General features: G+C 30.3%; 1 protein-coding gene across 1 annotated transcript in view; it reads left to right on the forward strand.

Annotated features, from left to right (window-relative positions):
- Positions 1-13,348, forward strand: part of LOC147068122 (uncharacterized) — a 144,350-nt gene that overhangs the window by 63,633 nt on the left and 67,369 nt on the right. The window contains exon 2 of the mRNA XM_085952306.1: positions 7,560-7,765. Within this exon, the coding sequence (XP_085808432.1) occupies positions 7,560-7,765 (206 nt within the window). The remainder of the gene's footprint in view (positions 1-7,559; positions 7,766-13,348) is intronic.

Raw genomic sequence — 13,348 nt, forward strand, 5'->3', positions numbered from 1 at the left:
AATATTTATTCTATCGCAAAAAGCAGAAGTTATAAAATAGCTGCTTAAAAGGTTATCAATTTAGGTTATGTAAGTTTTTTTTTACTGCAGATTATTTTGTAGTAAACTCACACTATTTGGTCTGAGATTTATATGCCAGGACTATAATGAAATATAATTTAAATAGCATTTGTTAAATAACTGCATGTCTGTAAGTACTCAAACCAAAACATATAAACGGACTGCCATCAATAGGTAAAAAAAAAACTACCAATAGATTTGAATCAAACTCATAGTATCTAGGTTTTAATTTATAATAAGGCACTACCTTCATTTTAGTAATAAATTGTTACATTATTTTTTTCTTGAATGATGAAATTTATATACCCTTCAAGTTGCTCTTGTATAAGGTCAAATACGATGATTTTATTTTATATAATATCATCAAGCCTCCTTTAGCTCCTTCCACATTTATCGGTCCCTAGACCGTCACTGCCATGTAAGTCCACCGATCGTGTTGATTTCGTCAATCCAGTTAGATTCAAGCCTGTGGTTATTTAGTGTCGCTTACAACTGTATGACTGCATTAGTCCGATATTCATGGCCAATGTATTTTTATTAGCTAAGCAACCTTCATTATATCGTGTATTATATTTTTTAATATATTATTTTACTTACTTACTAATTTGTATTTGCACTATACTAACGTATCCCGAATCATGTCACTTCTATACAAAACATTGCAGCGGAGATCGTTTGTCATTTGCCTTTAGCAGGTTATCTTCATTGAATATGACCCGATATGACTAGTATATTATGATACTCACCTGTTTAGATGCCATACTTCTTTAGAGTTGTCTTAAATAATAGCAAACTGACTCTTAGCTTATTCAATGCCTTTGAGATATAAGATAGTTCGTGTATTGGTGAGAGTTCTTCTACTAATACATTGGCTCAATATTAGTATTGGTAATCCAAGTCATATTTGCAGTTTAGGGTACAAATTTCTTCTATATAATCCACTCCGTTCACCACCGGACGTATTACATTAATTTATTTAAACATTTTATACTATCAGTATCTGTATGTAATATGTATAGGTACATACGAAAAACTAATGTCAAAACAGTATACTTATACTGCCATCATGATATGAATAGGCTTTAGTAACAAAAGAAAATCCATTGTATATGGTTTTACAAAACTGCTTACAAATAATGCTAAACATATTATATTAATATGGGGGCTGAAAGATGATTACGATATATTTTGAATATAATATTCCAATCAGCATGTTTCCCACAACTTTTTTTTTTAAATAGCTTTTGTCTATGGACTTCAAGTGAATGAAAAGGGTATTGATCATATTTATGACAAATTTAATCAAGTATACGCCTACATGACGTAATTCCATTATTTAATGTATTTTAAATATAATATGAACATCTTACTCAGATTACGTTTATAATTTAGAGCCACGTATCTCCTAATAATCTGGTAATTAACGAATATTAAATTACTTGGATAAAATAATATTATTATTATTTGTAACCGATTTGTCTCCCTGAAAATCACGATAGTAACTACAAAAACTAGAAAATGAAAGTAAAGATTAATAACATTTGTTTTACTGACTATGCAGTTTAAAAAAAATCATTTCTTTAGCAGAGTTTTTGATTCAAAGTTTGAGTAAAATGGTGCGTTTGATTTGAGAGGGATTTAAAAATGGTTTTAAAATATCTTTTCTATAATAAAAAGGCAAAAACCCAAAGCCGTCTGATATTCGTCAAATCAATAACTCATCTCTCTAGAAAATTCTTTAATGTCAAATTTTCACAGTGAAAAATGATTTTCATAACGATTTCTCGAAAAGAAAACTCGTTAATCCGGGCGTTCTTTTAATTTTTCATGAAAAGTGCGGTCTGGGTTTTACGCGAAGTGATTTATTCGGAAAAAAAATAAATCATTTAATTTCAATATTATTTATCATATTGCGAAAGTTTCGAAAGCAGGTGGGCCGCGAAATGGCATAAATCCTCATTAAACTTCAGTGGAGTTTGTATAAACTATGTTTAAACTTGTACACCCATACATGCAAAATTCGCGTACACGAATGGGGCTGTTTTAAGTGCCTTTTAAGCTACCCACACAAAAGTTTTATATAGTTTCTGTCGCGCTACTCATTTTATGCTTCCGAACTTTGTTAAGTTTATATGCACAATTAAATTAATAGATTTTCATTACTGAAACGTGCACATTATTGTTAATCAATGTAATGGGCACAGTTAGTAAGTAAACTCGACAAAACATAAAATCATGCATAATTAGTATTTACACATACTAATGATTAAATGCTACCTTTGTTTTTGTTGTTTGACCAGATTGACGTTCATCAATAAATCACATCACTCTTTAATAGGCCTGCCTTATTATATAATAAGTGAATAGTTCAAATAAGTGATGTAATTTCGACAGATGGGATAAAGATTTTATGATGAAGATGATTGGAGATAGTGTAGGAAGGGGTTAGTTAAAATAAGTAAAATCATTTGACGTCATTTATAATAATAAATGCGCGTAATAATAACCGCGAAAAAGAAATAGTATAATGTTCATTTGACTAAATTTTAAAGCAGGCACTATTACGTCGTACGTTTTTAAGTATGTCCATATAATATGATGTACATATTATATTTGGTTGAGTTATGTAATTACAAAGTATAAATGTAATAACTACAGAACAAATTAGTAGTATACACAAGTGTGAAGTGAACTGGAAATTAAAAATAGTGATGCAGCAATACATATCTATAATATTATTTGAGTTGTCATTTACTTTGTGTAAAATTGCCATTACATAACAGCAAAATAACTTCTTAAATTAAATTATAATTGCAAAAATGACTTGAGGTTGAGTGGAATTATGGATTTTACGCTACCGTCAGGGTCATAATAATGTTGCAACGTTGATAAGTATCATTTGATCATATACAAATAATTAACTAGCTATGCCATAATTTTACGTGGTAGATAATTAATAATTTAATTCTGTACTATTATTAACATCCAGTACAACATTACATTAGTATTGAAAATAATTGTTTAAAGAATGTTTAAAGCCATTGAACGCTCACTGTCTTTGTGTCAGTGTAAATTGAAACCAAAGGAATGTTTAATTATTATTATTTATGTATAATACATCTACAGTGTGGTTTAATTATATGATTATTTGTCTATAGTATTATTTATACCTAAAAAATATCCATTTATCAATACATTGTTGCCCCGATTTTAACTTGCCTAAACTATCATTAGTTATTACTTATACTGTGTATATAGTCTGCCGTCAGTAGGTAGGGAATTGTTATATTTTGATCCATTAACGCAAGTAATTGCTTCTCAAAAATTTACTTTATAATTTATATTCAAACATCGCATACATTGATACAATCGTGAATCTTGGTTAACATAAAACTAATAAATCGTACTTTCCATCAAGTTCAAACTGAGGTAACGATTTTTCACGAGAAGCAACAAAAGCTTTATTTTCATTTTTAATATAACCTTGACATATTAATATGTAATCATTATTGGTACTTACTAATATCACCTTAACATGGCGCAGCTTCAGTGCATAAGGCATATATTTTCCATTTTCCTTGGTAAATAGGGTTTGGAGAATAGATAATAGATAAAGTAACAATTTTATTATGTATTAAATAAGGTTATAAAAATATATACAAACAGGATCATTGCAAAGAATAATAAATTATAACTTTTAATCAAGATATTATTTAGACGATTTAGAAAAATAATCTATTAGTGTGAAAGGAAGTGACAAATAAATGTTATGTTTTATTCAAAATTAATAAAAACCGATGCATAACCTATGAATTTGTTCATTTGGGCTGGTTATAAATCATACGTAATATAATTTAGAATTGAATTAAGCTTACACAAGTTTACTTACAACTATCGGACAAAATTACATTTTATTGTTTCTTCTATTTCAATTAAAATTTCATAGAATACGTGATGTCATTGAAATATTCTCTCATGGCTTTAACTATGAAATTCTTCATCTTTCATGTCTACGATTCCCGATATTATTATTTGATCATTAGGTTTCATTCGTGTGATATGTACAAATTATAAACATCGTAATAGATATTTTGCGATATTATTTTATACGTAACATTCTTCATTAAGTACGTCAATTTATAATTTTGATATACATAATTTGTAGTGAATAAATTATGACAGTAAATTTTAAGCTGACATTGCTTTCATATTATGGAACGGAGAAGCCAAGTATTACTGACTTATTTATTATGATACTCGTAATAATACTCTACTGTTATGTAACATTAAATCCATTACCAAATAGCAAGTCCTATACAATATTTGTTCAAATAAAATATAGTATCGGAAAGATAGAAATACGATTAAAGTAACTCTTAAAGATATACATACACAATATATCGTCACTGTTCTGGCAGAAGACACTAATTCGAGAAAATGAAATATTGAGTTAGTACCAAAATGTTCCTTATTTCAAACTTTACCGTCTGGAAACCTTCTTAATAAATAAACAGTCTTTATTTTAAAGTCATCCTTTTTACGATTACTTAATAAACTCACATGATAGACCATTATTTCAAATATTTTAACAACCTCAAAGTCAAATTACTCAAAACTAGTATTCTCCAGTTAGTGTGTTCTGCAAGAACAGAGACGATATTATGTTGACTATTTCAATTTCAATATATTTATTTTACATATTGTGGACATTGCAAATTATAAGTTTAAGACGTTCACAACATAACATTTAGAAACAAAAACATATTATTAAAACAGTATTAGGTACATAAAAAAGACATATATCAGTATTAAGTTATTCTACAGTAGGAATGTGTAAATACAACAATTATAAAGTATATAGGTACAAAAAAGTACACCGGATGAGTTATGCAGACCCTATTTTAAGGATTTATAAAACAACGTCCACCTATACTTATCCTCACGTAGATAGAATATATCAACATCCGAAGCGATTTGGTTGAACAGAGTTATTGCCTTCCCAATTGGCATCACAAATCCTCGGGAAAACAAACAACTGATGAAGTTGGAACTAAAAAATGTAAATAATTGAATTAGCTGCAACTCTTTTGATATTACATATTCATTTTTAGCAAGATTATCACTTTTGTGGTCTGATGTTTATTTGCTGAAATAAAATTCAACCGTTAATATTTAGAATATTTTGATTAACAATGACAAAAAAATGTAAATAATATTACTAAAATAAGCACCTTAAACAAAACTCATAACAGATCTTGTTTATTTATTAAAATTCATTTATTTACATAAATTTTACAGACTATAAATTCGAGACGTTCATTACATGACACGAAAAAAGAAGGAATAGTATTATTGTAAAAAAAATATTAATACAATAATAATATAAAAGAAGTAGATATATATAATGAGTAAATACAAACTAAAAATAGTGAACCAAATGATCTAAGTAGCTTCATTATGCATTTGTAAAACAACGTCACATTAAACTCGAACTCATGCTGGTAAAATATATCAGTATCCGAAGCGATTTGGTCAAACAAAGTTATTGTCCACCCAATTGGCATCACCAATTGCAGGTTAGTTCTGCACATTGAAAGAACACATAGGTAACTGATGTTCCCAATTTCTAAGATAATTTAAGAACGGTGGAATTCTCATTTACACTGGGTATTCGTCTAAAAAGCAAGTAACCTCAATATTATATTTCTTGAATTTTATAAACACTAACGGATAAACTAGGTAGATATTATGTATATTATTTCAATGAGATCATAGTAAAAACGCTTTGGTATTGGCATCGATTTGTTATTTTTAATATTATATTATAACTACCTATAATTCAAACCGTAATTAGATGTGATAGTAATATGTCATGATTCTAAAGTAAAAAAAGCATCGGTAAATATGGTAAATTATTAAATAAGAAAAATAATTGCAATGTTCTTTGTACACTTATATAATGTCTAGACTCCAGACTAAGATATGTTTATAATGTCACAGAGTACGCCAAGAGCGTGAGCTTATAGAAAAATATTATCCTTGTGTACGTACAACCGCTGTGATCTCAAGCATGATGCTTTTAACAACTGAAAATGTTGCGTCTGAAGTGACGGCTTATATAGAAACAATTTCCATGCACTGCAGTCATGTTATATGGAAAACTTCGCTGTATAGCTTCATACGGCTTAGCTTGATGACAGGTACTTCACTGTGTAAAGTGAGGTGTATTGAAAATCATGCTGCTTTAAGCTCGCTTTCACGCAAAATGATACTAACGAGTGTATAGCTGAAAGTTGCAATGTTGCTTTGTGCAAACAGAATATTTCGTATATATGAATTTATGTTATAAATATTTTATGACGCGAAGATATAGCTACTTAAATAAAGAATATAATGTAATTATTGTCTTAAAACTTCTTGAATATTATTTAAAACATAACTTTTAATCTTGCAAAATATGTAATAAGTATGTGTACGATTAGGTACTATATTACATAGTACACATACGTTTATAATATATCTATTATTGCGTAGCACGATGCAGAACCATATTTAAGCGCATAAGTCACTAAGACATATCCAATATCGGCAACTTAGATAGCGTCGCCTACTAACAGTATCTATCTATAATAGTACGTCATATAGCAGGCCTTTTTATTATACAATTAGCAATTCTAATTAATGATATTATATTTGATTTGTGCGTTGCTTTTTATTTGAATTGGTTTTTATGACTCAGGATTCGCCTTTTAGGCATCTTCTATATTTTATGAATAGCAATGGCAGATGCATAACATGGCAATATAGTAAGTGAATTGTATCTGAAAATGATGAAATGCGAGCTCCGGGTCGCAAAAAACGATACGAATAAAAGAGAAAAAGATATACTTAAAACAATTAGAATTTAAATTAAAGTACCGTTAGTCGATTCTATTAATATATAAACGAGTTAAACAGTAAAATGGGATACATCATAGTGCGTAGGTACGGATGTCTATCGTATTACCATATATCAGTATTTTACAATATTTGGGGCCCTTGATATATATTGAAAAATCTAACGCCTACGTGGGAACTAATATTGTTTTGAAAATTCTCATGGAATCATGATTGACAATCACTGATATTTAATGACATTATTTGCTAAACTACATATTTCGTCATCATCGGAAACATTTATAAATATTAGAGGGAAACATTAATATTAGAGAATTTAGAAAAAAATCTTAGACGGAGTAGGATTTAAATTCACATCTATCGCATGTCGACGGAGTGGTTTACCAATTAAGCTACACATTCAAGTCTATTTTACCGACTTCAGTTTATTGGATTTTTATTGAGTAATGTTACCTACTCACTTTATTCCATCTTATATAAAAATATTTAATTTACAATACTATTTATTGTGAATAACCATTTGTCAAATATAGTAATTTTACGTGAATTTAACCACCGAATGTCTTGAGTCTCGTTATAATATGAAATTCCTTTTCTTTCAGAAGTGCGAGCCCTAAAAGATGTCCAAGTGGTAGTTCCAGAAGCAGCCGCTGTTGGCGACACTGTCTCATTGTACTGTCGTTATGACCTCGAGACAGACGCCTTATACAGTGTCAAGTGGTATAAAGGAAGGCAAGAGTTCTTCCGGTACATCCCCAAGGAACTACCCCACACAAGAGTCTTCTCACTGCCTGGAGTTGATGTTGATGTAAGTTAACTCAAATATTAAAGATATGACTTATTTATCGTGTATGAATCCAATATCAATTAATTATGTGCGAAAAAATGAAAACATTAGTTACATAACTCCGCTTCAATTTGTTGTTGACGTTCTTTGTTTAGAATTATAAATATTCAAGGTTTTAGTGGATTAAATTCAATAACATTTAGTCCATCTTCTTTTTAAGATAGTTCAAAGTCGATAACATCCATCCGACAATATTTATATTATTATAATATTATCTGATCAATAGCAAAAACGTAGTTAATATAAATATTATCACATTTACAAGCTATTTAATAACAATATATTAATAATTGTAAAAGCAACACAATGCTATTAACAATATTCTTAGTATAATTATTTTGTAAACACTTCTGAAAAAATGTATTTATAACCAATAGAAAAAATCTTTTTGAACAAAATATTTTAATTTAAAATTATGTATGTTCAATACTTAGAATATTACATTCCAAAATCTTGTGAATTATTCGTTGAATAAAAAAATAGTTTATAAAATAATTAGCAAGTTCAAGTAAGTTACAACACAAACATATCTTGGAGTAATCCGTGACGTCGGCTAGTAATTAAAGTAATACCTACTTTCATTTCAAATACAAAACTCGATTGGCAATCGTAGCTCAATTTGGGAAGCGCTTCAGAGAGTATTATAAGAACCAATAGCTAAAATTTGTAGTAATTAGTGTGACAGCTTTACCATAGTGGATTATGCGCGGCGGGCGCGATACATGGAGAGATGCAGGTTCGATTCCTGCGGGTTGTCTTACTTTTTTCAAAAAGATTTTTTCTATTGGTTATAATACATTTTCTCAGAAGTGTTTTCAAAATTATATATAATGTTGAATACTTAGAATATTATATTCTTAAATCTTGTGAATTAGGTATTCGTTGAATAAAAAAAATAGTTTATTAAATTATTAGTAAAATATATAACAGCCAGTTATGAATACCTCAAAATAATAGTTTATGAAGGAAACTACCTTAATAATTAGTTAGTACCTTAAAATTTAAATTCAATTACCTAAATCAGTTCAATATCCTATAACATAATATAAAAATTAAATGTATTATGTCACCACCATTACAATACATACTGTTTAGAATATTCTTGCATTATCTAAGTCTATATCTTACCTGTTTTAGATTCTAAAACATGCATTGTTACGATATTTTTAAACAACTTGCATCTAAATTTATATAATACGTATATTTATGTTTCTGATTCTACTATTCAATGTTATATACCTATAAATAAATATTTATTTTTTATTTTTGACCATGTCCGATCCTAATAAGATAATAATGGGCCTGCTCAGAGTGGAGGTTTGTATTAACAGATTTTTATTTTACGAGCAATGGATGTCGGAAACTTTCTTTGCTCAACCTATTAGGTCCATACTCAAATTAAAAAACAATATGTGTACTTTCCAGACCCAGGATTCAGACTTGGGACCCACGACGCTATAGGCCGACGCTTAAGCTGCGTGGCTATCGTAGGTGCAATATATATTTACATGGTTTAAGAATGCTTGATAATAGAAAATACATAATTTTGAAAAACTCCAGAAACATACATAAGATTAGAAATAATCCTAGAAAAAAATTGGACGGAGTGGGATTTAAACAGGTCACATTTTTATAGTTTTGACTTATTTGATTGTTTATTTGGCGATCCGGCATCAACACCTCACCGATGTTATATTGTAATCATAAAAAGGTACCTATATACCAGTGGGTAGAAACCTATATAAACTGAAGTGTTACATATTTTTTTTAGGTTGTAAACTACTGGTATATACCATTAATTATTAATCAGAGTTCTACTAAAATATAGAGAAGTAAGTGATCTATTGAGAAAGCTGCAAGTTGAATAGATTGTTTTAGCTGAAGGACGAAGCATTAATCATCTTGAAGATATTTTATTTATATTAATTAATATTAAGAATAGCACGTCAGCTAGTTTATAAATCTAAATAAATAACAAAAAGCAGACGTAATTACTGCTTTGCGTACGTTTCAAATAATAATTTTACTTCGTAGGTAATTATTTATATCAGGAACGAGAAAAAAAATATTTTAAGATTATTCGGGCGTTTACCAATGTTTAAACATCCATTCTGAATAATAAATGAAATATCTATTGTACATTTCGCGTTTAAGCAAATTTAAATTATGATGGTTTGACATTTTAATTCTATGAAATTCAAATTAAACTGTACACAAAAACGTGCTTCGGAGGGAAATATACAGAATGACAATACGTGTAGAAAATTTCATCTGGGCTGTTATACTCGTAATATCTATAATAAAAATGCTTACACTGTAAGTATAGAGGTATCTGTTATACTAATTAATGGTATGTCAGTATTCGTAGGCTGTATTTTTTTTCGGAAAATAATATTAAAATTTAAAGTGGAATATTATACTTACATGTAATTTGTATTTTGACAATATATTATATAAATGGTGTACCTATATTATTTTCAATTTAAGTAACTATTTTTTTTATTCAACAAATAATTCACAAGATTTATGAATGTAACATTCCTTTTATTGAACATACAGAATTTTGAAAACACCTGAGAAAACATAATTTAACCAATATAATAAATCTGTTTTGAAAAAAAAACGATACCCAGCAGGAATCAAACCTGTGTTCTCTCGGGTTTCGCGCCCATGTACATTTACCATAGTGCTATAGGTATTCTATCTAATTGCGATAAATTTTAACTAATGGTCCTTACAATACTATCTAAGGCGCAAGTCGCAATTTGATAGGATACCTATAGAATTGTGGTCAATGTACATGGGTGCGAAGCCTGACAGACGCAGGTTCGACTCCTGCTGGATGTCGTATTTAAAAAAAAAATATTTTCTCAGGAGTGTTTTCAAAATGATGTATATTTTCAATTTGTTGACAAATGTTATGAATGTAGATTATTGGTGCTAACAATATTATTGCCGGAGTTCTATCAAAAATATATAACTATTAAATGTCTTATAAGTCTAACAGAAAGAATCTGAAATGAAGGAGACACTCGAAGAAAAAAACATGATATAACAAAAAAATTGGCGAATACGTCATAATTTATGACGATAATAAGTAAGACGCCTGAAATCAGAATACAGGCCATAACTCCAGAAGAAATTTCTAAAAAAGCGTGGGAAGAAGACGTAACTAATGGCTGGGCAGTCTTCGTGAATGGTACAGTTGTGAGACAGAAACCCTCTTTAAGATAGCCGTAGGCAAGGATACACGTTATTATCAAACCTCCTACGAGGAGTGGAACTTTGAAAACGTTCGAGAACATACAATGTTTGTTTAATAAAAATTAATAACCAAACATAGTTAGGTACTAAAAAAGCTCATGCATATTTTATTTACATGCCAGTTTCTAACTAATTGATAATAATTATTTCAAATGATAATTTATACTTCGATTTTAGTACATTGTTGATATAAATTAGTGAGTTATAAACGAAATTGGTGCTGATTCGTCATTATTTATATTTTTATCTGTATCTACAATCCGAAGTGGATCTGGCCGCCTAACGAAGAGGTTTCGTAACGGATTTTGAAAAATGGATATTAGCCACTTACTCAACGGATTAAGACATTTGATCTAAATACGCTTAAAAAATAATATACGATTTTGCCAAACCAGACTTTGTAAGCCAATACGTTGAAGCTCGGCTATCGTTACAGATTTACGGAGGCATAAATAATCTCGTGGTAGTCCGGCGAAAATTGAAATTTTATGGGCTTCTAATTGCAAAATGTTAAATATAACTTCAAATTAATATTCAGCACCATAAAATACACATTAAATTTAAAATAAATCAACCCAGAGAATAATTATATGAAATTAAAAATTTGGCTGGTATATTATAATTTAGTGACTTCTGGATAAACTTTGAAGTGACTCAATATTAAAAAAAAAAAACGGCCGTTTGGATATGCCTAATAATTATTTCTTTTTTATGTTACTAAAGAGTACAGTTATTTTGCTATGCCACTGGACAATATGTTGTAGGTGGTTGATTGTTTATTTATAACCGTGGCTGTACAACAAGGCAGTAGGTGTAAAGTGGGGTAGCGGAAGATTAAACAACTTAAATATCTGCGAACAAAAGCTATTTAAAAAAAGAAGTTAAGTTAAAATAAAACATGGTCTAAAGTTTTCCCACTCTCCGCGTGGAACGAAGAATTTTCACTTAAAATTTGCCGACCCATTATCCGCAATGAACTGTTACCAAATTTGTTGATGCGATCCGCGTTACTTCAATCCCATTACGCGAGACGAGAATTGATTTCGCTTACTCGCGATATTCCCCTAAGAGGAGAACAGAGCGCATATTCTTGTTTTTCGGGCTTTCAGGCTGGAAAAAAGAGCGGAGGGGTCTAGGGGGCTAGGGACCGGGTATGGAAATCTTGCAGCGTCATCTGCCCAGATTGGAGGCGAGCCTTAAAAAAGTTGGGCCCCGCTCTTTAATGTGTTTGTCAATGGCTATCAATCACCCGGGCAGGGCATCTTCGGAGAGCGCCGCGGGGGACGCTGATCAATAAGGGGGGCTGGGGAGACAGCGAGACGCGAGAAGCTTTCGACAACAATGAAAAGTTGAATTGCTTTTTGATTTCGGACGTTTCCTTTTTTTTGCGCGCCACGTTTCACACTCGTTGCCGCTTTCTCGGTTGACAAGTGGCCGTGCTCTGTAAAAGATCCCCTATAAACTTCTTAGTTAATACGATAAAGCGTGTCGTTATTTTTTATTTATTTACAAACTACAAAACTTCTCATGCGAGATTTGTGGCGTGTTTTTAAACTGTTTTGTTTCTAATGCCTTTTGTGACTAATTTAAGACGTATACATACAAATTATTATAAAATAATAAAAAAAATACATATTATGCACAGGACGAACACAGACATAGACCCTCCAAATTAATCGCTTCGCACGACACTCAGTCTTAGTCGAGGGTATCAGGAGTTCCTACGTTTGAATGTGACGTATCAGTAGTTATTTATGGCTGGTAATATCTCAGAATCAGATACCCAAACTGAGGTCGCCACGCTCTCAAGTGAACTTTGAGTTTACTGAGTTGATTTTAATACAAAGTGCCATAGGACAGAGAGGTACGGAGAATTAGCATAAAGCAAAGGAATTTAAATATAAATATAATACAAAAACAGAGCTATACAATACGGATATACAATAAATATGTGAAGGGATCTTCACGTCCGTAGTATGACGCCGCATTTTTTAATGCAATAAAATTGGCCTTTGTGGCGACAGTCAGAATAAAAGGCACCGATAGAATATTATCAGAACTAGAGATAAACCGCAAGATATAATTCATGCCTATGCGTTCTCACCAAAGCACACGAGAACCAATTTTTTGAGACAAGTTTTGTCCATATTGATGCATGCTATATGCATAAGCGTATACAATTGAGGTACTTGTAATTGGGAGGTAATTGACTACGCATACACACACGCGAAAGAGATTTTTTCCATGCACAAAGACGATCATAGACAACGTTGCTTGAAT

This window comes from Rhyacophila brunnea, unplaced genomic scaffold (assembly GCF_057557595.1).
Source record: "Rhyacophila brunnea isolate RB1 unplaced genomic scaffold, BYU_Rbru_1.0 scaffold_3, whole genome shotgun sequence".
Classification (NCBI taxonomy): Eukaryota; Metazoa; Arthropoda; class Insecta; order Trichoptera; family Rhyacophilidae; genus Rhyacophila; species Rhyacophila brunnea.